This window comes from Salmo salar, chromosome ssa03, assembly GCF_905237065.1.
Source record: "Salmo salar chromosome ssa03, Ssal_v3.1, whole genome shotgun sequence".
Lineage (NCBI taxonomy): Eukaryota > Metazoa > Chordata > Actinopteri > Salmoniformes > Salmonidae > Salmo > Salmo salar.
Window position 1 is genome coordinate 76,086,044 of NC_059444.1, and position 23,361 is coordinate 76,109,404.

General features: G+C 46.6%; 1 protein-coding gene across 30 annotated transcripts in view; it reads right to left on the reverse strand.

The window, feature by feature from the left end:
- The window catches only part of LOC106606768 (voltage-dependent P/Q-type calcium channel subunit alpha-1A), a 137,065-nt gene that overhangs the window by 16,210 nt on the left and 97,494 nt on the right, over positions 1 to 23,361 (reverse strand). For 11 of the 30 annotated variants that reach the window (XM_045715455.1, XM_045715442.1, XM_045715458.1 and 8 more), the window contains 6 exons: positions 22,019 to 22,115; positions 16,758 to 16,872; positions 15,830 to 15,937; positions 11,898 to 12,004; positions 7,874 to 8,004; positions 7,151 to 7,286 (listed from right to left, as the gene is read on the reverse strand). In XM_045715455.1, the coding sequence (XP_045571411.1) occupies positions 7,151 to 7,286; positions 7,874 to 8,004; positions 11,898 to 12,004; positions 15,830 to 15,937; positions 16,758 to 16,872; positions 22,019 to 22,115 (694 nt within the window). Of the gene's footprint in view, positions 1 to 7,150; positions 7,287 to 7,873; positions 8,005 to 11,897; positions 12,005 to 15,829; positions 15,938 to 16,757; positions 16,873 to 20,916; positions 21,014 to 22,018; positions 22,116 to 23,361 lie in introns of all 30 variants that reach the window. The other 19 variants (XM_045715461.1, XM_045715456.1, XM_045715467.1 and 16 more) reach the window with 13 other exon arrangements.

Consider the following 23,361-nt stretch of genomic DNA (forward strand, 5'->3'; position numbering starts at 1 on the left):
CGGTATCCTTGGGACATCCCTACCCCATTGAAGTTGAAATGTAACCTCTAAAAGTCTAAGCTAACACATGGAATTGTTTTAAGATGGTCATACCATGGATCATTTAGCTATTTGATTTAGGTATATATAAACAAATATATATAGTACCAGTACAAAGTTCGGACACACCTACTCATTCCAATTATTATTATTTTTACTATGTTCTACATTGTAGAATAATAGTGAAGACATCAAAACTATGAAATAACACATATGGAATCATGTAGTAACCCAAAAATGTGTAAAACAAATCAAAATATATTTTATATTTGAGATACTTTAAAGTAGCCACCCTTTGCCTTGACGACAGCTTTGCACACTTTTGGCATCCTCTCAACCAGCTTCATGAGGTAGCCACCTGGAATCCATTTCATATAAGGTTAACAGGTGTGCCTTGTTAAAAGTAAATTTGTGGAAGTTATTTCCTTTCTTGCCTTTGAGCCAATCAGTTGTGTTGGGATGGTATAAAGAAGATAGCCCTATTTGGTAAAAGACCAAGTCCATATTATGGAAAGAACAGCTCTAATAAGCAAAGAGAAACGACAGTCCATCATTACTTTAGGACATGAAGGTCAGTCAATTCAGAAAATGTCAAGAACTTCGAAGGTTTCTTCAAGTGCAGTCGCAAAAACCATCAAGCGCTATGATGAAACTGGCTCTCATGAGGACCGCCACAGGAAAGGAAGACCCAGAGTTACCTCTGCTGCAGAGGATAATTTCATTAGAGTTACCATTCTCAGAAATTGCAACCCAAATAAATGCTTCACAGAGTTTAAGTAAGACACACATCTCAACATCAACTGTTCAGAGGAGACTGCGTGAATCAGGCCTTCAGGGTCGAATTGCTGCAAAGAAACCACTACTAAAGGACACCAATAAGAAGTAGAGACTTGCTTGGGCCAAGAAACACAACAATGGACATTAGACCGGTGGAAATCTGTCCTTTGGTCTGATGAGTCCAAATTGGAGATTGTTGGTCTTTGTGAGACGCAGAGTAGGTGAACAGATTATCTTTGCATGTGTAATTCCCTCCGTGAAGCATGGAGGAGGAGGTGTGATGTTTTGGGGTTGCTTTGCTGGTGACACTGTCTGCGATTTATTTAGACACACTTAACCAGCATGACTACCACAGCATTCTGCAGCGATATGCTATCCCATCTGGTTTGCGCTTAGTGGGACTATCATTTGTTTTTCAACATGACAATGTCCCAAAACACACCTCCAGGCTGTGTAAGGGCTATTTGACCAAGAATAAGAGTGATAGATTGTTTCATCAGATGACCTGGCCTCCAAAATCACCCGACCTCAACCCAATTGAGATGGTTTGGGATGGGTTGGACAGCAGAGTGAAAGAAAAGCAGCCAACAAGTGCTCAGCATATGTGGGAACTCCTTCAAGACTGCTGGAAAAGCATTCCAGGTGACTACCTCATGAAGCTGGTTGAGAGAATGCCAAGAGTGTGCAAAGCTGTCATCAAGGCATGTGGTGGCTACTTTGAATAATCTAAAATGTATTTTGATTGGTTTAACACTTTTCTGGATACTACATGATTCCATGTGCTATTTCATAGTTTTGATGTCTAGTAAAAAATAAAGACAAACCCTTGAATGAGTAGGTGTGTCCAAACCGAACCTTTGACTGGCATATATAAATACTCAAAAAAATAAAGGGAACACTAAAATAACACATTCTAGATCTGAATGAATGAAATAATCTTATTAAATACTTTTTTCTTTACATAGTTGAATGTGCTGACAACAAAATCACACAAAAATAATCAATGGAAATCCAATATATCAACTCATGGAGGTCTGGATTTGGAGTCACACTCAAAATTAAAGTGGAAAACCACACTACAGGCTGATCCAACTTTGATGTAATGTCCTTAAAACAAGTCAAAATGAGGCTCAGTAGTGTGTGTGGCCTCCACGTTCCTGTATGACCTCCCTACAACGCCTGGGCATGCTCCTGATGAGGTGGCGGATGGTCTCCTGAGGGATCTCCTCCCAGACTGGACTAAAGCATCTGCCAACTCCTGGACAGTCTGTGGTGCAACGTGGCGTTGGTGGATGGAGCGAGACATGATGTCCCAGATGTGCTCAATTGGATTCAGGTCTGGGGAACGGGCGGGCCAGTCCATAGCATCAATGCCTTCCTCTTGCAGGAACTGCTGACACACTCCAGCCACATGAGGTCTAGCATTGTTTGCATTAGGAGGAACCCAGGGCCAACCGCACCAGCATATGGTCTCACAAGGGGTCAGAGGATCTCATCTCGGTACCTAATGGCAGTCAGGCTACCTCTGGCGAGCACATGGAGGGCTGTGCGGCCCCTCAAATAAATGCCACCCCACACCATGACTGACCCAACACCAAACCGGTCATGCTGGAGGATGTTGCAGGCAGCAGAACGTTCTCCACGGCGTGACAGACGTGACAGAGTCTGGAGACATGTGCTCAGTGTGAACCTGCTTCATCTGTGAAGAGCACAGGGCGCCAGTGGCGAATTTGCCAATCTTGGTGTTCTCTGGCAAATGCCAAACGTCCTGCACGGTGTTGGACTGTAAGCACAACCCCCACCTGTGGACGTCGGGCCCTCATACCACCTTCATGGAGTCTGTTTCTGACCGTTTGAGCAGACACATGCACATTTGTGGCCTGCTGGAGGTCATTTTGCAGGGCTCTGGCAGTGCTCCTCCTGCTCCTCCTTGCACAAAGGCGGAGGTAGCGGTCCTGCTGCTGGGTTGTTGCCCTCCTACGGCCTCCTCCATGTCTCCTGATGTACTGGCCTGTCTCCTGGTAGTGCCTCCATGCTCTGGACACTACGCTGACAGACACAGCAAACCTTCTTGCCACAGCTCGCATTGATGTGCCATCCTGGATGAGCTGCACTACCTGAGCCACTTGTGTGGGTTGTAGACTCCGTCTCATGCTACCACTAGAATGAAAGCACCACCAGCATTCAAAAGTGACCAAAACATCATTCAGGAAGCATAAGAACTGAGAAGTGGTCTGTGGTCACCACCTGCCTGTCTTGCTAATTGCCTATAATTTCCACCTGTTGTTTATTCCATTTGCACAACAGCATGTGAAATGTATTGTCAATCAGTGTTGCTTCCTAAGTGGACAGTTTGATTTCACAGAAGTGTGATTGACTTGGAGTTACATTGTGTTGTTTAAGTGTTCCCTTTATTTTTTTTAGCAGTGTATATATTTACCCCAAAACATATGGGGGATTGGAACTGATGCATACAATTACAGTGAGGGAAAAAAGTATTTGATCTAAAACACAGATTCCCGGTCGGAATATTATCGCTTTTTTACGAGATAAATGGCATAAAAATTGATTTTAAACAGCGGTTGACATGCTTCGAAGTACGGTAATGGAATATTTAGAATTTTTTTGTCACGAAACGCGTCGTGCGCGTCACCCTTCTTTACACTTCGGATAGTGTCTTGAACGCACAAACAAAACAGAGGATATTTGAACATAACTATGGATTATTTTGAACCAAACCAACATTTGTTATTGAAGTAGAAGTCCTGGGAGTGCATTCTGACGAAGAACAGCAAAGGTAATAACATTTTTCATATAGTAAATCTGACTTTGGTGAGGGCTAAACTTGGTGGGTGTCTAAATAGCTAGCCCTGTGATGCCGGGCTATCTACTTAGAATATTGCAAAATGTGCTTTCACCGAAAAGCTATTTTAAAATCGGACAAAGCGAGTGCATAGAGGAGTTCTGTATCTATAATTCTTAAAATAATTGTTATGTTTTTTGTGAACGTTTATCGTGAGTAATTTAGAAAATTCACCGGAAGTTTGCTAGTATGCTAGTTCTGAACGTCACATTCTAATGTAAAAAGCTGTTTTTTGATATAAATATGAACTTGATTGAACAAAACATGCATGTATTGTATAACATAATGTCCTAGGAGTGTCATCTCATGAAGATCATCAAAGGTTAGTGCTGCATTTAGCTGTGGTTTTGTTTTTTGTGACATTATATGCTAGCTTGAAAAATGGGTGTCTGATTATTTCTGGCTGGGTACTCTCCTGACATAATCTAATGTTTTGCTTTCGTTGTAAAGCCTTTTTGAAATCGGACAGTGTGGTTAGATTAACGAGAGTCTTGTCTTTAAAATGGTGTAAAATAGTCATATGTTTGAGAAATTGAAGTAATAGCATTTCTAAGGTATTTGAATAACGCGGCACAGAATTCCACTGGCTGTTACGTAGGTGGGATGAAATCGTCCCACTGGCCCTAGAGATGTTAAGGTTTCGAGGCTGACGTTTGGCAACTCGAACCTTCAGCTCCCTCCACAGATTTTCTATGGGATTAAGGTCTGGAGTCTGGCTAGGACAATCCAGGACCTTAATGTGCTTCTTCTTGAGCCACTCCTTTGTTGCCTTGGCCGTGTGTTTTGGGTCATTGTCATGCTGGAATACCCATCCACGACCCATTTTTAATGCCCTGGCTGAGGGAAGGAGGTTCTCACCCAAGATTTGACGGTACATGGCCCCGTCCATCGTCCCTTTGATGAGGTGAAGTTGTCCTGTCCCCTTAGCAGAAAACCACCCCAAAAGCATAATGTTTCCACCTCCATGTTTGACTGTGGGGATGGTGTTCTTGGGGTCATTGACAGCATTCCTCCTCCTCCAAACACGGCGAGTTGAGTTGATGCCAAAGAGCTCCATTTTGGTCTCATCTGACCACAACACTTTCACCCAGTTGTCCTCTGAATCATTCAGATATTCATTGGCAAACTTCAGACGGGCATGTATATGTGCTTTCTTGAGCAGGGGGACCTTGCGGGCGCTGCAGGATTTCAGTCCTTCATGGCGTAGTGTGTTATTGGTGACTATGGTCCCAGCTGCCTTGAGATCATTGACAAGATCCTCCTGTGTAGTTCTGGGCTGATTCCTCACCGTTCTCATGATCATTGCAACTCCATGAGGTGAGATCTTGCATGGAGCCCCAGGCCGAGGGAGATTGACAGTTCTTTTGTGTTTCTTCCATTTGCGAATAATCGCACCAACTGTTGTCACCTTCTCACCAAGCTGCTTCGCAATGGTCTTGTAGCCCATTCCAGCCATGTGTAGGTCTACAATCTTGTCTCTGACATCCTTGGAGAGCTCTTTGGTCTTGGCCATGGTGGAGAGTTTGGAATCTGATTGATTGATTGCTTCTGTGGACAGGTGTCTTTTATACAGGTAACAAGCTGAGATTAGAGCCCTCCCTTTAAGAGTGTGCTCCTAATTTCAGCTCGTTACCTGTATAAAAGACACCTGGGAGCCAGAAATCTTTCTGATTGAGAGGGGGTCAAATACTTATCCCTCATTAAAATGCAAATCAATTTATAACATTTTTGACATGCGTTTTTCTGGAATTTTTTGTTGTTATTCTGTCTCTCGCTTTTCAAATAAACCTACCATTAAAATTATAGACTGATCATTTCTTTGTCAGTGGGCAAACGTACAAAAACAGCAGGGGATCAAATACTTTTTTCCCTCACTGTACATTGATGGAAGCTACAATCTATCTGGAATATTAAAGCTGATCTACACCCTAAAACAAATAAAAAAATGTAAAAAAATTTATAATAAAAAAAATTAACAGTTCTTTTGCTGACGTTGCTTCCAGAAGCCGTTTGGAACTCGTTGCAACCGAGGACAGACTAGTTTTACGCGCTACACGCTTCAGCACTCGGCGGTCCCGTTCTGTGAGCTTGTGTGGCCTACCACTTTGCGGCTGAGCCATTGTTGCTCCTAGACATTGCCACTTCACAACAACAGCACTTACAGTTGACCAGAGCAGCTCTAACAGGGAAGAAATTTGACGAACTGACTTGTTCGAAAGGTGGCATCCTATGACGGTGCCACGTTGAAAGTCACTGAGCTCTTCAGTAAGGCCATTCTACTGCCAATGTTTGTCTATGGAGATTGCATGGCTGTGTGCTTGATTTTATACACCTGTCAGCAACGGGTTTGGCTGAAATATCCAAATCCACTAATTTGAAGAGGTGTTCACATACTTTTGTATATATATAGCATACTTCCATATTTCGATTCCTTTTGATTCCCTTCCGACGAGTCCAGTGACACTTGTGGGTGTCATAAAGCAAAATGGAGAACACCATCGTTTGCACGCTACAGACGTTTTCGTGAGAAGAAAGATTTTCGGGATGTCTCCTGGTCTGACAAACAGTGCTGTAGTTCTGCCACTTTCCACCACAAATGCAGAAGGCCGACATAGGCGTATCCGATGGATTGAGACGCAGCCAATACAAAAAAACAAACAGACAAATTTTGATTTTGATAATATTATGTTATTTAGGGGGGATGAGGGTTTGGGGGCTGAGGGCCTGGGGATGAGGGCTTGGAGGTTGTGGGCCTGGGGGCTGAGGGGGATAGATGGATATGGGATGTGAATGGTGGGAGGGTTTAAATAGGCATAGCCAATCAGGGCAGGTTATAGGGAAACCATCATGTTCACATTTTCCCAATAACTAACTCTAACTCCTGGGCCCTTCATGTCGATCTGAAAGGATTAGTAATGACTCAAAGCCATTAGATTAATGTGCTGTATTGCTTACACCTATACACCTTTCAGATCTGTCTAAGTGCCTATAGGGGAGAGGAGCTGTAGGGACAATAGGCAGGAATAAAACAGAGCAAGCGGTGACTCTGTGTACGAGTTGATTCAACAATGATGACCCTAAATATCCTGTAAGGAAAGAGCACCAGGAAACTAGCTCTATATGAACCAGTCCAATGAAAATATGTGGATGTTCAGACAACATGAAACATGAATAGCATGAAAGAAAATCACTATTTCATGTTTACTGGGAACCATTTATTAGTGTGTTCTTGTGTGCAATGACATACTGTACATGTTACATGCACGTACTGTATTGATCTGTATTTGTGCGTATGCATGTATATACACTTATGAGTTATGTCTGTTGTCCAGGGATTTCTCTGGATGCTGGTGTGTGTGTGTGTGTGTGTGTGTGTGTGTGTGTGTGTGTGTGTGTGTGTGTGTGTGTGTGTGTGTGTGTGTGTGTGTGTGTGTGTGTGTGTGTGTGCGCGCACCTGTGTAAATGCATTACCTGCGAGTTATGCCTGCTGTCAAGGCCATCCTCAGAGTGCTGTCCCTCAGGACTCCAACTGCCTACTCTCTGGGACATCTCCTGAGCCCGCACTGTCACCCACGACTGGCTCTCTGGAACCCCCCCCTCCACCGGTCTACAACACACAGACAGTCAGACAGGCCCCTCGCGCGCGCGCACACACACACACACACACACACACACACACACACACACACACACACACACACACACACACGACACACACGCACACACGCACACACGCACACACGCACACACACACACACACACCACCTCCCTCCACCAGTCTACAACACACACACACACACAGTCAGACCCGGGACATATATGAACACGAATAGACAAACACGGACACACACATGCATACACACAAACCAGGCCCCATATACATCACCTTCATCAGACCCATGCATTCAGCGCTTGTATGAGGCTAACTGAATGCACTCATCCCCACAAACCCATACACCAGCCTTTCTGAACACACTACACACGCACATACACACACAGGTCCTCTACACGTGAGGCGTGTCCGCCCAGCGTGTCGTCCTGCTCCTCCTTCTCATGGATGACACTCCACCTGTGGAGCCACTACCCATCCTCCCTCTGGCTGCAGAGAAAGAGGGAGAGAGAAAACAGAGAGAGAGGGAGAGGACAGAAAGAGAGAGACCCAGAGAGAGAGTTGGGGGGGGGGGGTCTACTCACAGGCTGTTGACGGGGTCTGCCGGTTGGGTAGGAGGGAGGCTGAGAGGCCCGTCCTGGATGGGGGAGGGCAGCTCCACGCGCTGAAACAGTAATGTCGTTCGACTCTGTGTGAGATACAACATGGCCGCCGGCTTTAAGGTAGACAAACAGGAAATGGGGAAGGTGGAGAAGAAAGTGAGTTCAGAGCAGGTCACAGCATCCAGGGGGGAGGAAGGGTTTCAGTCAGCAGGGGCTGACTGAGCCAGAGCGCATTCTGGGAGGGGAGTTGGAGTCCTGCTGTAAATGTGAGAATGGAAGGCTCATGCCAATGAATCATCTACTTCCAGGTCACCATGAATGAAGGGCATTAACCAGAGCCATAGCCACTGTATATGACCTACAGTATACAGTACCTAGCTATGGATTTGGAAGTGTTCCGTTGGATGCTACAAAGAGGTCTGGATTTGTCTGGCATTAATTAAGGTCTTTGTCTGCAGTATTTTTTATCTTATCAGACAATTTGCATGTTGCTCATAGGAACACATCTCAAATGACACACTATTTCTGATTTTCACCTAGGCTTTGATTCAAAAGAAGTGCACTATAACATGAAAAGGGTGCCATTCAATACACAACCCATTCGACAGGATGGACAGTGTTTACCTCTTGACCTGATTGGATTTCAACCTTGACTTTTGACCCCCATTTGACCTCAAGCAGCCAAATGATCACTATCGGCAACCAGGAAATGAGAGTTGGTGGGTGCAGTTTGAGCCAGTCCAACAATCCATTAGAGCAGTAGAACAGCAAGACCAGGGAGGGAATAAGGAAGAGTTGAACAAGGCAGAACATCAGTGCAAAACCAATGGACAGATCCATCAGGAAGAGAACATTCCAAGTTTCTGTTGAAAACAGACGTTGACACATAAGGAGAGGAGGGAGAATAGTCCAAAAATAATATAAAAATGATGATAGAGAAAGGAAGACAGGAGGAGAGGATGAGAAAAGGAAAGAATAGAGGTAGAAGTCCATGTGAACGAATATCGAGAGAGAAAAAGGACACAAGGAGGGATAGAGGAAGGATGAAAAAGAGAGAGGAAGATGAGGACTTGGAGTAGACCTGTTGGGAACATACAGGACACTCTTAGAAAAAAGGGTTCCAAAGGGTTCTTTGGATGTCCCCATAGGAAAACCATTTTTGGTTCCAGGAAGAACTGTTTTGGGTTCCAGGCAGAACCCTTTGTAGAAGGGGTCTACATAGAACCCAAAGGGGTTCTACCTGGAACCAAAAGGGTTATATCTGGAACCAAAAAGGGTTAATCAAATGGTTCTCCTATGGGGACAGCTTAAGAACTCTTTTAGGTTCTGGATAGCACCTGTTTTTCTTAGTGTAAGTGAAATGCATGGTGGGAGTGTGTTCAAATAACCACATACAGTGTCATTCAGTTATTACACATCCACTTAAAACTGACCAACTGCTACTTTTATGTCCGTAAGATATCTGGGCAAAATGTTGTTGGGCCGCATTTGGTTTCCAGCTGTGGGCCGTAAACCATGCCGGCAGTGGGCCACTCCTGGGCCAGTATATACTTGCTAGCTGGAATGGGTTTCAATGGTAAGTAGCTGTTTTGGTTTAAGGATTTCATGAGCCATGGAGGGTCAAGTTTAAAGTGGATGGATCACAAAGGTTCTAGGTCATACAAGGAAATAGCACACAAATATTTTCCCAAACAATATTTGTCCAATCGTCATTTCTAAACACTTGGAACAGTTCTTGTCCGAACCTGAACCGTTCGAAGCAAGGGTATTCCCATTCTCCAGGTCCCACCCCTAGTCTCACATCATGACAAACCACATGCTTATCTACGGCAGCAAGCTCTACCTGGAATCATGCAGGGAAGAAACTCTCATCACTGGGATAGATGCTACCCTACACTATGTCTCTCCTTATCTAACAGTATGGTAATAATACTGTCTGAGATGGTGCAAGGGGGAGGGAAGTCCACTCCTCTGCTCCTGTCCTTCTGTAAGCAAGTAGCAGCAGGGGTGGGGGAGGGAAGGAGGGGAAGAGAGGTCGGGGTGCAAGGGGGAGGAAAGTGAGGGGCAGCTCAGTAAGAGGAGGTGTAGAGAGGGGTACAGGGGAGAGGGGAGAGGACGTGTAGGGGTAAAGGGTGGGAGAGCAGACATTGGCTGGAGAGCAGGATGGGCGACTATTGGATGAGGATGTTGCAGTGACATCATCAATGTTTGATAACATTCGTTGCCCAAGAAACTCCAGTTCGTGAGTGTTTGTGCTCTGTACATGTTTGTGGTTATGGGTAAGTACACCTTAGGAGCATTAGAGTAAAAGCACAAGGACCAGCTGGGTGGTATGGTTGTGGTTGTGAATGAAGACCAAGCATATGACATGGTCACGGTCAAATGTTCAATGACTTGACTCTAAGTATTGGGTGACCAACTCTTGAGTCTTCTCAGCTTGTCTTATGAGTCTTCCATTGTAGTTCGACAGGTGATAGAGGGTGGTTTCTACAGTTGCTTAGATGGTATCCTCCTTAGATAGCTCCATCATGTTCCTGAGGAGTTCCTGTGACTTGTCCAATCAAACTATCCCCTGACTCATACTGTAGGTCCCATCCAACCAACTCTTCAAAAAGCATGTACGTATACAAATCTATACACATGGCTAAGGCAGGTTTGAGGTCAGTTTTTAAAGCTCAGACAGAGCCAGACTCTCTCAACTAACTCCTAGATCTTTCAATATCCTGCCTCTCTCACGCCCTTCACATCATGTGTCAGAGAAAAAGAGTTAAGATCATTGTTTAAACTTTGAATTTAGTGACTATCCCTTCAAGACCAACCTCTTCCTTGTGCTATCCTACAAGGAAGGAATGCCAGATGACAGCAATGAAGTCATGAGGAATTGATATGGCTGAGAGTTGTGTGTAGAGTGGTGGCAGGTGGCCATAGCAGAGCAGGGAAAGTGGCATGCTTAGAGTGCAGTGAGAGAGGAGGAGTAGGAGGAGAGGAGGAGTAGGACTCTGTCTGTAAAATAGGAAACCGTGTATGTGTATGCGTGAGAAATACAAATAAAACAAAATAAAACAATCTCCGTAATTTAAAACGTCATCTTTTACTTTACACTTAAAATGTTTCTGTAATACTGCTACAATTTTAATGTTTTATCGTCAGTGGCTTCACATGTGACTACATAAACACAAGATCCATTGTATTGGTTGTATATGCATTCTCTATGTCAACAGGGAATAGGGGGCTACAGTACAATGCTACAGTCCAGGGTGTAGGGCAACAGTCCAAGGCCAGGATGTGGCTAAAGGCTTGGGAAGACTAGCATCATCATCATCATCATCATCATCACTAGCAGTGGATTTACAGCCAGGGAAAGGGAGGATAAAGAGGAACAGGCTTAGGTGAGGAATGTACATTTACATCGTACAGTCTTCGCCATCCAGAGCTGTGACAAAGACACCCAGCCCAAACCGATCCAAAGATGATCGAGAGGGTTCTCTATAGCAAGAAAAGTGCCTCTTCTTTAGAAATAATTGTGATTCAGAATTATATAATTGTGCTTGAAATATAATATGCTGGTTTTCTGTATAGATGCTCTAGCAATAATATAATATCATGTAAAAATGTAATATAACACAGACCAGTCAAATACTTTGTCCACCAGAGGGCCTCACAGAGTTTTTTTACCGACTAACTGCAGAGATAGATAGGAAGGAAGGGAGGATGGAAGAACACAGAGAGACAAGACTAGAATGGGTAAACCCAATGGCAGTGGTCCTCTAAACTTTGACCTCTAACCTTTAGCCAGGTGAGGTCAATGATAACAAGTGACCTTACAATAACGTAGTAAGTAAATGCTATAGTAAGACTGTGGGTGGGCGTGGTTATGGGTTGTCACAGCTCCGCTTTGACCCCTGTACTAACAGCACAGCAGTATTTGTAGTCAGTCTGACTCTGCTCTCAGTCAGTCTGCGTTGTCTGAAGGTTTGGGGATGGTTCCTAGGGACAGTAGTTGTACCTGCTCCGCCTCTAGCCGCGCCTGAGAGCGCTTGGCCTTGCTCTGCCTGTAGTACTCCATAATCATCATGGCAGCGTAGATCTTCCCCACCGTCAGGTCTGTTGCTGCTGAGAGAGGGACAAGTTACCCTGCACGATTAGACCACTACATATGGGACCCTGAGCGAGAGGGATGGGAGTAGAGGGGACGAGGCACGCACACAGAGAGAGACACACTCACTCAGACAAATACACACATATACACGAACACAGAGCTGATAGTCTTTTCACAAACAGACTCAGACTAAAAAATGATCATGTGTCACATTTTCTCTGTTTAACTGTTGTCTTTCTTTCTTTACATATTTTCTAGCCATATCTGTATTTCTACTGACTGGTGGTCTTCAATCAGAAGACAAGACTCAAGACCACTTCATTGTGTAGATGGGGGACCTGGCAGAGGACTGGACAGTACCAACAGAACTACTGGGGCTGTTTTGATGCTGTTTTGGCATTCTGATGCAGGACCGATGGGTCCCCATTTACTTCTCAATAGAAGGTGGACATGTTGTACTTAGTTCAATTTGGACCTTGTACTTTGTGATCTCCAAACAGATAAACAAAACAGAGCTTCAGAATAGTATAAAGTGCGATAACAGTCTTTGAAAGAGTCATTTCCAGGTTTCAACAGCAGATCACATCTTCACAATAAAAGGGCCTAAAGTCCAGTTCAAAAAAGTGTGTTCACAACATTATGCTATTGGCCATTTCTGTACTCCACTCACCAGCATGCTAAATTACCACACATTTTATTTCAACTTGGCTTGAACGTTATTAGCAGGGCAAGGAAGCCTGTGCATTCTGGTAAAATTTGGTACAATTAGCAATCTGGTGAGTAGCTATAACGCACCTGACCCAGATGCCTTTACCTATACTGTAAATCATGTTTCCTTTCATATAATATACATATAATATCTACATAGCAACTAGTGCTTTGGCACTTGTGCATTCCTTCTAGTCCTGTATGTATTTCTCCGACATGCATAGCAGCCAGTGTTCTGACCTACAGTAGCACTGTATGAACTAAACCCCTGGAGTGTTCTGACCTACAGTAGCACTGTATGAACTAAACCCCTGGAGTGTTCTGACCTACAGTAGCACTGTATGAACTAAACCCCTGGAGTGTTCTGACCTACAGTAGCACTGTATGAACTAAACCCCTGGAGTGTTCTGACCTACAGTAGCACTGTATGAACTAAACCCCTGGAGTGTTCTGACCTACAGTAGCACTGTATGTACTAAACCCCTGAAATGTTCTGACCTACAGTAGCACTGTATGAACTAAACCCCTGGAGTGTTCTGACCTACAGTAGCACTGTATGAACTAAACCCCTGAAATGTTCTGACCTACAGTAGCACTGTATGAACTAAACCCCTGAAATGTTCTGACCTACAGTAGCACTGTATGAACTAAACCCCTGGAGTGTTCTGACCTACAGTAGCACTGTATGAACTAAACCCCTGGAGTGAAAAGACTACTATAGAGAGTTGGTCTATAGAGAGGCACCCCCTGATCTCAGGCACAGAGCTGGGCAGACAGCCTGCTGGTATTGGATCCGGTGGAGGTGTGATGTTGGGTCTACAGAACAGGCCTGGAATCAGTGGAATGGGCTGTTGGAAGTATTGCATTGGGACTTTAGGATGAGGCCTGCTGTGTACAGTTGTTAGGTTGGGTGGAGGTGTGATATGGGTGCAAGAAAAGAGGTCTATATGGGTGTGTGGGGACTGGGGCTGGTGGAGGTGGATGGGGTACATGGCCTGCTGTAGGGAAATGGGGCTAGTGGAGGTGGATGGGGTACATGGCCTGCTGTAGGGAAATGGGGCTAGGGCTGGTGGAGGTGGATGGGGTACATGGCCTGCTGTAGGGAAATGGGACTAGGGCTGGTGGAGGTGGATGGGGTACATGGCCTGCTGTAGGGAAATGGGGCTAGGTCTGGTGGAGGTGGATGGGGTACATGGCCTGCTGTAGGGAAATGGGGCTAGGGCTGGTGGAGGTGGATGTGGTACATGGCCTGCTGTAGGGAAATGGGGCTAGGGGCTGGTGGAGGTGGATGGGGTACATGGCCTGCTGTAGGGAAATGGGACTAGGGCTGGTGGAGGTGGATGGGGTACATGGCCTGCTGTAGGGAAATGGGGCTAGGGCTGGTGGAGGTGGATGGGGTACATGGCCTGCTGTAGGGAAATGGGGCTAGGGCTGGTGGAGGTGGATGGGGTACATGGCCTGCTGTAGGGAAATGGGGCTAGGGCTGGTGGAGGTGGATGGGGTACATGGCCTGCTGTAGGGAAATGGGGCTAGGGCTGGTGGAGGTGGATGTGGTACATGGCCTGCTGTAGGGAAATGGGGCTAGGGCTGGTGGAGGTGGATGGGGTACATGGCCTGCTGTAGGGAAATGGGGCTAGGGCTGGTGGAGGTGGATGGGGTACATGGCCTGCTGTAGGGAAATGGGGCTAGGGCTGGTGGAGGTGGATGGGGTACATGGCCTGCTGTAGGGAAATGGGGCTAGGGCTGGTGGAGGTGGATGGGGTACATGGCCTGCTGTAGGGAAATGGGGCTAGGGCTGGTGGAGGTGGATGGGGTACATGGCCTGCTGTAGGGGAAATGGGGCTAGGGATGGTGGAGGTGGATGGGGTACATGGCCTGCTGTAGGGAAATGGGGCTAGGGATGGTGGAGGTGGATGGGGTACATGGCCTGCTGTAGGGAAATGGGGCTAGGGCTGGTGGAGGTGGATGGGGTACATGGCCTGCTGTAGGGAAATGGGGCTAGGGCTGGTGGAGGTGGATGGGGTACATGGCCTGCTGTAGGGAAATGGGGCTAGGGATGGTGGAGGTGGATGGGGTACATGGCCTGCTGTAGGGAAATGGGGCTAGGGCTGGTGGAGGTGGATGGGGTACATGGCCTGCTGTAGGGAAATGGGGCTAGGGCTGGTGGAGGTGGATGGGGTACATGGCCTGCTGTAGGGAAATGGGGCTAGGGCTGGTGGAGGTGGATGGGGTACATGGCCTGCTGTAGGGAAATGGGGCTAGGGCTGGTGGAGGTGGATGTGGTACATGGCCTGCTGTAGGGAAATGGGGCTAGGGCTGGTGGAGGTGGATGGGGTACATGGCCTGCTGTAGGGAAATGGGGCTAGGGCTGGTGGAGGTGGATGGGGTACATGGCCTGCTGTAGGGAAATGGGGCTAGGGCTGGTGGAGGTGGATGGGGTACATGGCCTGCTGTAGGGAAATGGGGCTAGGGATGGTGGAGGTGGATGGGGTACATGGCCTGCTGTAGGGAAATGGGGCTAGGGCTGGTGGAGGTGGATGGGGTACATGGCCTGCTGTAGGGAAATGGGGCTAGGGCTGGTGGAGGTGGATGGGGTACATGGCCTGCTGTAGGGAAATGGGGCTAGGGATGGTGGAGGTGGATGGGGTACATGGCCTGCTGTAGGGAAATGGGGCTAGGGCTGGTGGAGGTGGATGGGGTACATGGCCTGCTGTAGGGAAATGGGACTAGGGCTGGTGGAGGTGGATGGGGTACATGGCCTGTTGTAGGGAAATGGGGCTAGGGCTGGTGGAGGTGGATGGAGGCTGGAGATGAAGGTCTAAAATTAGGTGTGTCGTCTTCGAGGATTGGACTGGTGGGAATCATGGGATCCTGTGTGTGTGTGTTGGTGTTGGTATGTGTCTATGTGTACATAATAAGTGTGTGTGTGTGTGTGTGTGTGTGTGTGTGTGTGTGTGTGTGTGTGTGTGTGTGTGTGTGTGTGTGTGTGTGTGTGTGTGTAGGGGGCTGTGCCTGCTGTATCAGAGGGTGCAGCAGTGAAGGAGACTGGTTGAGAGAAGCTGTCCTCGGGTGGCATGAAGAAGTAGACAGACACTGGCATCGCGTCGCGGTCCAAACACACTGCAACTTACACTTATGTGGTGTGACTAAGAGGTCCAGGGTCTTCTGGGAGAGATTGGGCCAAATCGCCATCATCTCTTTCCTCAGCTCTGCATCCATCTGGTGTTTGTCCACACCTCCTACACACACGCACACACACACACACACACACACACACACACACACACACACACACACACACACACACACACACACACACACACACACACACACACACACACACACACACACACACACACACACACACACACACACACACACACACACACACACACACACACACACACACAAAAGCAGGCACATGCACACAAGCAGGCACACACACACACATGCACCAGTGTATACACACACATAAACACACACATTCACATCGATACAAATACACAGCAGAGCCATAGAGGTGTAAGAATTGACGCACAGACATGAAAACACACACAAGCACACAGACACAAGAGAATGTGTTTGTTAATAGAGGTGAGCCTTGACTCCCAGTTTAAATGTATAGTGTGGATGAGCCATGTAACACAGAGACATGGGGATTAAATAGTATGTCTGGCCATCTTCACTTTGATTGGGCCAACCAAATAAAGTGAGACTCAATTACATTGAAACTATGATTGTTATTTCACATAAGAACTCTACAAAGTCTACAAAAAAAGAGCTGTAGCCTATTAGAAACCCTATTACACTGACAGTATGGCTGGTAGAACACATTAAATTCTATTGGTTAATAAGAACTATAAAAACTCTATAGAAAAAGAGCTGTACTTAGGACACCGTGGGAGAAGCAGAGGGACCGATGTAGGTCTCAGGGACAGCAGGGTACACACGATACACAACCACCTTACAGTAGCAGACTGCCCTGCTCTGTTCTAGGGAAGACAACAAACAGGGGGAAGAGATGGTGAAAAGGGCAAGCAGGAAAGAGGGGTTCCAAACCTTCCGTACCCTTGGCGATCTTGATGTCCAGCGCCGTGCGGATCAGGGCCATCAGGGTGGAGTTGAAGTGGACTGAGTTGTCGTCGGCGACCGGGAGGTCCATCCGCAGCAGCCTCTGTTGGAAAGAGCCAATCGGGAGAAGGTGGGTGAGTAAAAAGGGTGTCCCCCCCCCAGGAAGTGGTGGTGTAGGTGTGTTCTGAACCTCCAGGTGAGGAGACAGGGAAAGGGGGTTGGTGGGGGGGAGCGCTGTCATTTTTTGTAGCAGGTTCTATGAGTCTGTCTGTCTATCTGAACATCTGTCTGTCAACTATACAATGTGTCATTGGCACTGCTACACCAGTTATGGCAGCTGTTTGGCAGCTGAGTTGTTATTAGGTACTGTCAGTACCAAAAAGATGTAAACATTGATACTTCAGTTATTTGATCCTTTCATGGCGGTGGCAAATGATACCATGATTTCTTTACAGCCTGTGAGAGCCAAAGGTATAAAAAGGTTAACATTACACTACCACTACTGATTACTATGAGTTGGTTGGTTCCTCTTGTGGGTGTTACCTTGTTCATGTCTGTACACAGATATGAATAACAGTCCTTGTTGTGTTACTTAGGAGGACCTCACAGGTTCAGTAGTGTCACAGCATTATTTACGCCTTCTCTGATAGCAGGTGTAGAATGAAGTTAGACTCTGATCCAATGTCAGCTTTGTGCGTTTTCCCCTTGAATGGTTTAGTTCAGGATTATGGGATATTAATCTGATTCTAGATCAGTAAGAGCAGACAGCTGGCTGCCACTAACAGAGCTCCCCGTAGTGGATAGGAGATTCACAGAGTTCAACAGAGACCAGGCCATAAAGCGATAAACCAAAACTGAGGGACAGGGGGAGGGGAACGTCATCGTTTTCATTTATCCTTTATCCACCTTCTGGTCTTGTCAATATAAGAGAAATGGACACGAGCCAACACACACACACATGCACAGACAACACACACAGACAACGTGACGTTAGTGTGTGTGAGACAGGCTCGCGGTAACCGTTGTCACGGCGACATCCCAGACATGCAGCAAGACCATGCCAACCACTCCGCTCCCCTAACCCAAAACCCTGTGACACATACCCCCATCCTCCCCTGCCCCCCCCATGCAACATGCGGTGCACACACATAATGCTTCACAGGACAAGCAGCGGCACAGCCGTACACAGAAAGCATCCTCTGTGTGGTTTAATAATAGAATAATGTTTATCTGTTTGGGTTTAGTAGTGGTTACTGGCAGGAGGATATGACATCATTGAACCTACATGTGCTACATCTGTAGGAGATATTAGATGAAGGGCTGTTGTTGTCATACAGAGACAATAGAGCTGTAACGCTCTATGCAAATCCTCTGATCTCTCAGTGAATAATGTGTGCAGGGCCTGACAGGGTTAATAGGTGAGCGTGAGAACAGAATTCAGCCGATCAAGGTAATCTAAGAAAATCAAGATGGCCACCGCGGCAGCCGTTTTTTAAAGGGTAAGATGGGCTGAGGTTCTAGGAAAGGCTGCCTTAGGCCTGAGGAAGGCTGCACAATAAGTGTTAGGGGGGTGGGGAAAAATAAATCTCGTTATCAGAAAATAATTGAAAAGAGAGTTGGGGGGTGGGTTGTGAGTGGCGTTTTAGAGACCGTTGTCAAAGCAAAAGAAAGGAGAAGTTGGAGGATGAGAAGAGGTTGGAGGATGAGAGAGAAAAAAGACATCAGAGAGATAAACAGCGAGTGATAAGAAAAAGAGGTTGAAAGTGATAGAATAAAAGAAAGATCTTCCGCCACACAAGCTGGCCGAGTCTAACACAGCATCCTGCCTGTCTCTACAGAACAGAGAAGAGTGGGGGTGAGAATTTAACACTACACATACAGGGGCCATTATTCTGTGGTTCAGAGGTGAAGGTCAAGTGTGAGGGTTTTTACCTCTCTCATTAGGCAGGTAGGTAGTGATGGTGGGTGGGGGATAGGGGACAGGTGAAGGGCAAGAAGGGGGTCTGTGGGTTTTTACTGTCAAACTAAGATCACCTACAGATGACAGTTTACACAGGGAAAGGGGAGAGAGGTATTTTCAAAGACGGGACTGTTGCTATGGTTACCCGTAGACACAGTAGATGGAGGTGGTGGGGGATGGAAGGTTAGAGGTCAAAGTCTGAAAGAGGGGTTATATTACAGGGGACACTTCAGGAGGGAGGCTGTTAGGACTGAGGGACAAAACACAGGGAGGAGAAGAAGGAAGGAGAGAAAAGAGAGGATAAAGCAGAGAGGTGAGGCAGGGAGAGGAGAGATGAGCTGAGCTGATAGGAATGAATGAACAGAGGACAGAAAGGCAGAGAGATGCAGATATGCAGAGAGAGAGATATAAGAGAGAGAGGCAGGGAGAAATATAGGGAGAAATAGAAAGATAGAGGAATGGCAAAGTGAAGAATAGAAAGAGAGAGAGACGCGGAGAGAGGGATGCTAGAGATCGAGGTAGAGGTAAAGATTAACAGAGATGCAGGTATGGGGAGCAGCTGGGAGGATAAGGAGGGTTTGGGGGACAGTAAGTTCTGGTGGTAGAGAGATCTCCTGTGCCTACAGGCTGTTCGGCTGGCTGCCCCTGAGGCTCACAGCGATCTGCCTACGAAGGGACACATGTGTGTCGTAAGGGTGTCGTAATGTGTGGTAAGGGTATCATAATTGTGTCATAATGTGTTGTAAGGGTATAATAAGGGTATAATAGGGGGTATGAGGTTAAATTAGAGCAGTGGTTGGTGACAACCAAATTAGTTGGGTATATGAGTGTGTGTTAGAATATCTGAAGGATTTCACAGGTATGTAAGGGTATTTAACGGGCATGAGTGTGTGTCGGTGTGTGTGTGTCTGTGTATGACAGTGTGTGAGAGAGGTAATGGTAGTGCCCGTGTGGTGGCGGGGGTGAAGGGGCAGGCATGCGAGTGGCGGGTTAGGAGGAGGGGAGACAGCATGTGAAGAGGAGGGGGACTGGAAACAGAGTAGAACTGCATTGACAGAAGAACGGGGACGGGTGGAAAAGATTCACTTGCAGATTTTGCTACAGGACCGAAGAGATTCTACTACAAAAAAGAGGCTAGATGTTATTCTGTGGCAATGATAACAGTTAACTGGTTAGCATACTACACAACCAACTAGATAGACAACAAACTATAATCCACCTAAGGGGACCTTTCAGCTCTCTGTCCTCCACCCAGAAAATACATCCTGATTTGTATATGTTGGACTACTGTACAACTAAAGACAGAGACCTGTTCCTCTATGTGTGTGTGTGTGTGTGTGTGTGTGTGTGTGTGTGTGTGTGTGTGTGTGTGTGTGTGTGTGTGTGTGTGTGTGTGTGTGTGTGTGTGTGTGCGTGCGTGTGTGTGTGTTTGCAGTAGCGCCATCCACAGGATGGAGAGACTAAGAGGACAGAAGTCTTACGGACCTTCCAAGCCCGGCTGCACACGCATACTGGTGCGTGTGTATGTATGTGTTTTTGTCTCTGCGTGTGTGTGTAGCTGTGTGCATACACTATTTTGCCAGCTTGGCCAAACATTTATATATATTTTTGTATAAATAGATATCTTTAATATTCCACTAGTATACATTAAAGAGGTCACTCTAATGTACACACCTGTATAGAGTCAATATCGAAGTTTGAGACCCCTTGACGTTTACTTTAGCCAAAGCTCCTACAGTTACCACAGCTGATTTGGTGTATTCTATTCCACTATGCACTCTATTCAGATTCTTGTAAAGCTTTGACTGGCAAAAACAACGTGTGGGTGTATGTGTTTGATAATAAGTGTGTGTAGAGGTGTGTGTGTGTTTCCGTCAGTATACACGGTGCAAAAGAGCTGAGAAGGTCCCTCCATTCACCCCTTCCTGTGGATAAACCTGTCTGACCTTTGTCCCTTGACCCTTACCCCCCCCCCCGCCCCTCACCCCCAAAGCCCTACCCCCCTCCCCATTCCCCACAATGACATCAGCGCTCCCCTCCATCGAATAACGAAAGAGAAGAAGAAAATGGAGATAAAGCAAAATATCAGAAACAAAATGTATAGAGAAGAAGAAGACACCAACACTACGGATACACAGTAAAGCGGAGGAAGAGGCGCTAAGCCCCCTGGTTCTAGGGGGTCCTGACCTTGTAGGCCACCCGTGCCGGGCACCTGTTCCCCAGGCCTAGCGGAGGGCTCATATGCCTGAGCATGTCATACATATCCCTGCAACTGATCCTGCCACTGCATGTCAGCGCAGCACAGCCACCGCCCCCCACAGCCACAGCCAGAACAGCCACAGCCAACCACAGCCAACCAGAGAGAGAGCAGAGAGAATAAGAGAAAATAGTAGGGGTGGGAGAAGGGTAGAGAGAGAAGGAGAAGAGGGAGGGAGAGAGAGAGAAAGCAAGAGAGAGCGAGGGAGAAAGAGCGAGTGAGGGAAGAGAGAGAAGAGAGGGGGACACAGATAGAAAGAGAGATAGAGAATGAGAGCAAAAGAGAGACCAAAGCAAAGAGTAGAGAGGAGAAAAAAGGAAAAAAAAGTTATTTGGCTGGTTTGAGAGCGAGAGAGAGACGCAGTGAGGCTGTCTAGAACTGGTCTGAGTCGGCGAGGTGAGGGGGGGTACAACTGGTCTGAGCGGGCGGGGGTGTATATCTTGTAGAAGATAAGAGGGGGGTATAGGGAGGAGGAGGAGCGGAGTTGAGTAGAGTTGGAGACTTTTAGTAGAAGTAAAATATAATTCTATGCAAGTGGGAGGGAATTGCATGGAGGAGCAGAGGACTTCAGAGTCAAGCACTGAGCTCCACTGCTGGGACTGGGCTATACCATGATGAGGGTGGGGTGTCAATGCAGTTTCTGTCCTCCCCCCCCAAGAACAATGCAATTCTACAGATCCCACAGTGTGTCTAGCACCGCGCCTAGCCGTGGCTCAACAGCAAGCAAAACAACAGAAAGAAAAATGACCAAAGGAGAACAATCATAAATCTTTTTTTTTCTTCATAATCAAACTCTTCAAAGTTTTTTATTTATTTTTCATTTCAGTGGTGCACAACGTCATGCTCGTCTGGGTGTCTGCATTGTCCTACACATTCTCGTTTCAGATCAGAATGCAAGTAGAAATGGTCAAAATAAAGAAGAAGAGAGAAAATATAACAAAAATGAAATCCAATCAGATCAGATAAGCGACACTCATTCCATTCTTGGATGCTGTAGCAGGTGTGGTTGAGGATTTTTAGTGGAAGTCAAACCTTGCAGGCCACTCTATGGGGGCATTTCTTTCCTAAGCCAAGAGGCGGGTCGATAACTCGCAATAAACTGTACATATCCTTATAATGAATGCGACCGCTGCAAAAAGAACAGGAGGAGTTAGAACAAACGTAGAGGACAGATACGACAAGAGAGAACAATGGGAAGAAAGAAGAGCACAAGATTGACAAGAAACAAGATATCATAACAGTAAAATTACTGTACGGTGTGCACACACATACTACACACACCACACACACACACACACACAATTTTTGTTGCACGTCACCCGTTTGAGCTGTAGTGCTTTTCTTCTGCAATGACACTGCAGTCTTTACCTGTTCCTATCATTCTCTCAGCCTATCCCTTCTCTGTTTAACCACTTCCTGTCTATTATCGTTCCTGTTTTCCTAATACTACCCATCCCCGTCTCTCTCTCAATTCCTCTTCCTAATAGTACCCATCCCCCGTCTCTCTCAATTCCTCTTCCTAATACTACCCATCCCCCGTCTCTCTCTCAATTCCTCTTCCTAATACTACCCATCCCCGTCTCTCTCTCAATTCCTCTTCCTAATACTACCCATCCCCCGTCTCTCTCTCAATTCCTCTTCCTAATACTACCCATCCCCGTCTCTCTCTCAATTCCTCTTCCTAATACTACCCATCCCCCGTCTCTCTCAATTCCTCTTCCTAATAATACCCATCCCCCGTCTCTCTCTCAATTCCTCTTCCTAATACTACCCATCCCCCGTCTCTCTCTCAATTCCTCTTCCTAATACTACCCATCCCCCGTCTCTCTCAATTCCTCTTCCTAATACTACCCATCCCCCGTCTCTCTCTCAATTCCTCTTCCTAATACTACCCATCCCCCGTCTCTCTCAATTCCTCTTCCTAATACTACCCATCCCCCGTCTCTCTCAATTCCTCTTCCTAATACTACCCATCCCCCGTCTCTCTCTCAATTCCTCTTCCTAATACTACCCATCCCCCGTCTCTCTCTCAATTCCTCTTCCTAATACTACCCATCCCCCGTCTCTCTCAATTCCTCTTCCTAATACTACCCATCCCCCGTCTCTCTCTCAATTCATCTTCCTAATACTACCCATCCCCCGTCTCTCTCAATTCCTCTTCCTAATAATACCCATCCCCATGTCTCTCTCTCAATTCCTCTTCCTAATACTACCCATCCCCCCGTCTCTCTCTCAATTCCTCTTCCTAATACTACCCATCCCCCGTCTCTCTCAATTCCTCTTCCTAATACTACCCATCCCCCGTCTCTCTCAATTCCTCTTCCTAATACTACCCATCCCCCGTCTCTCTCAATTCCTGTTCCTAATACTACCCA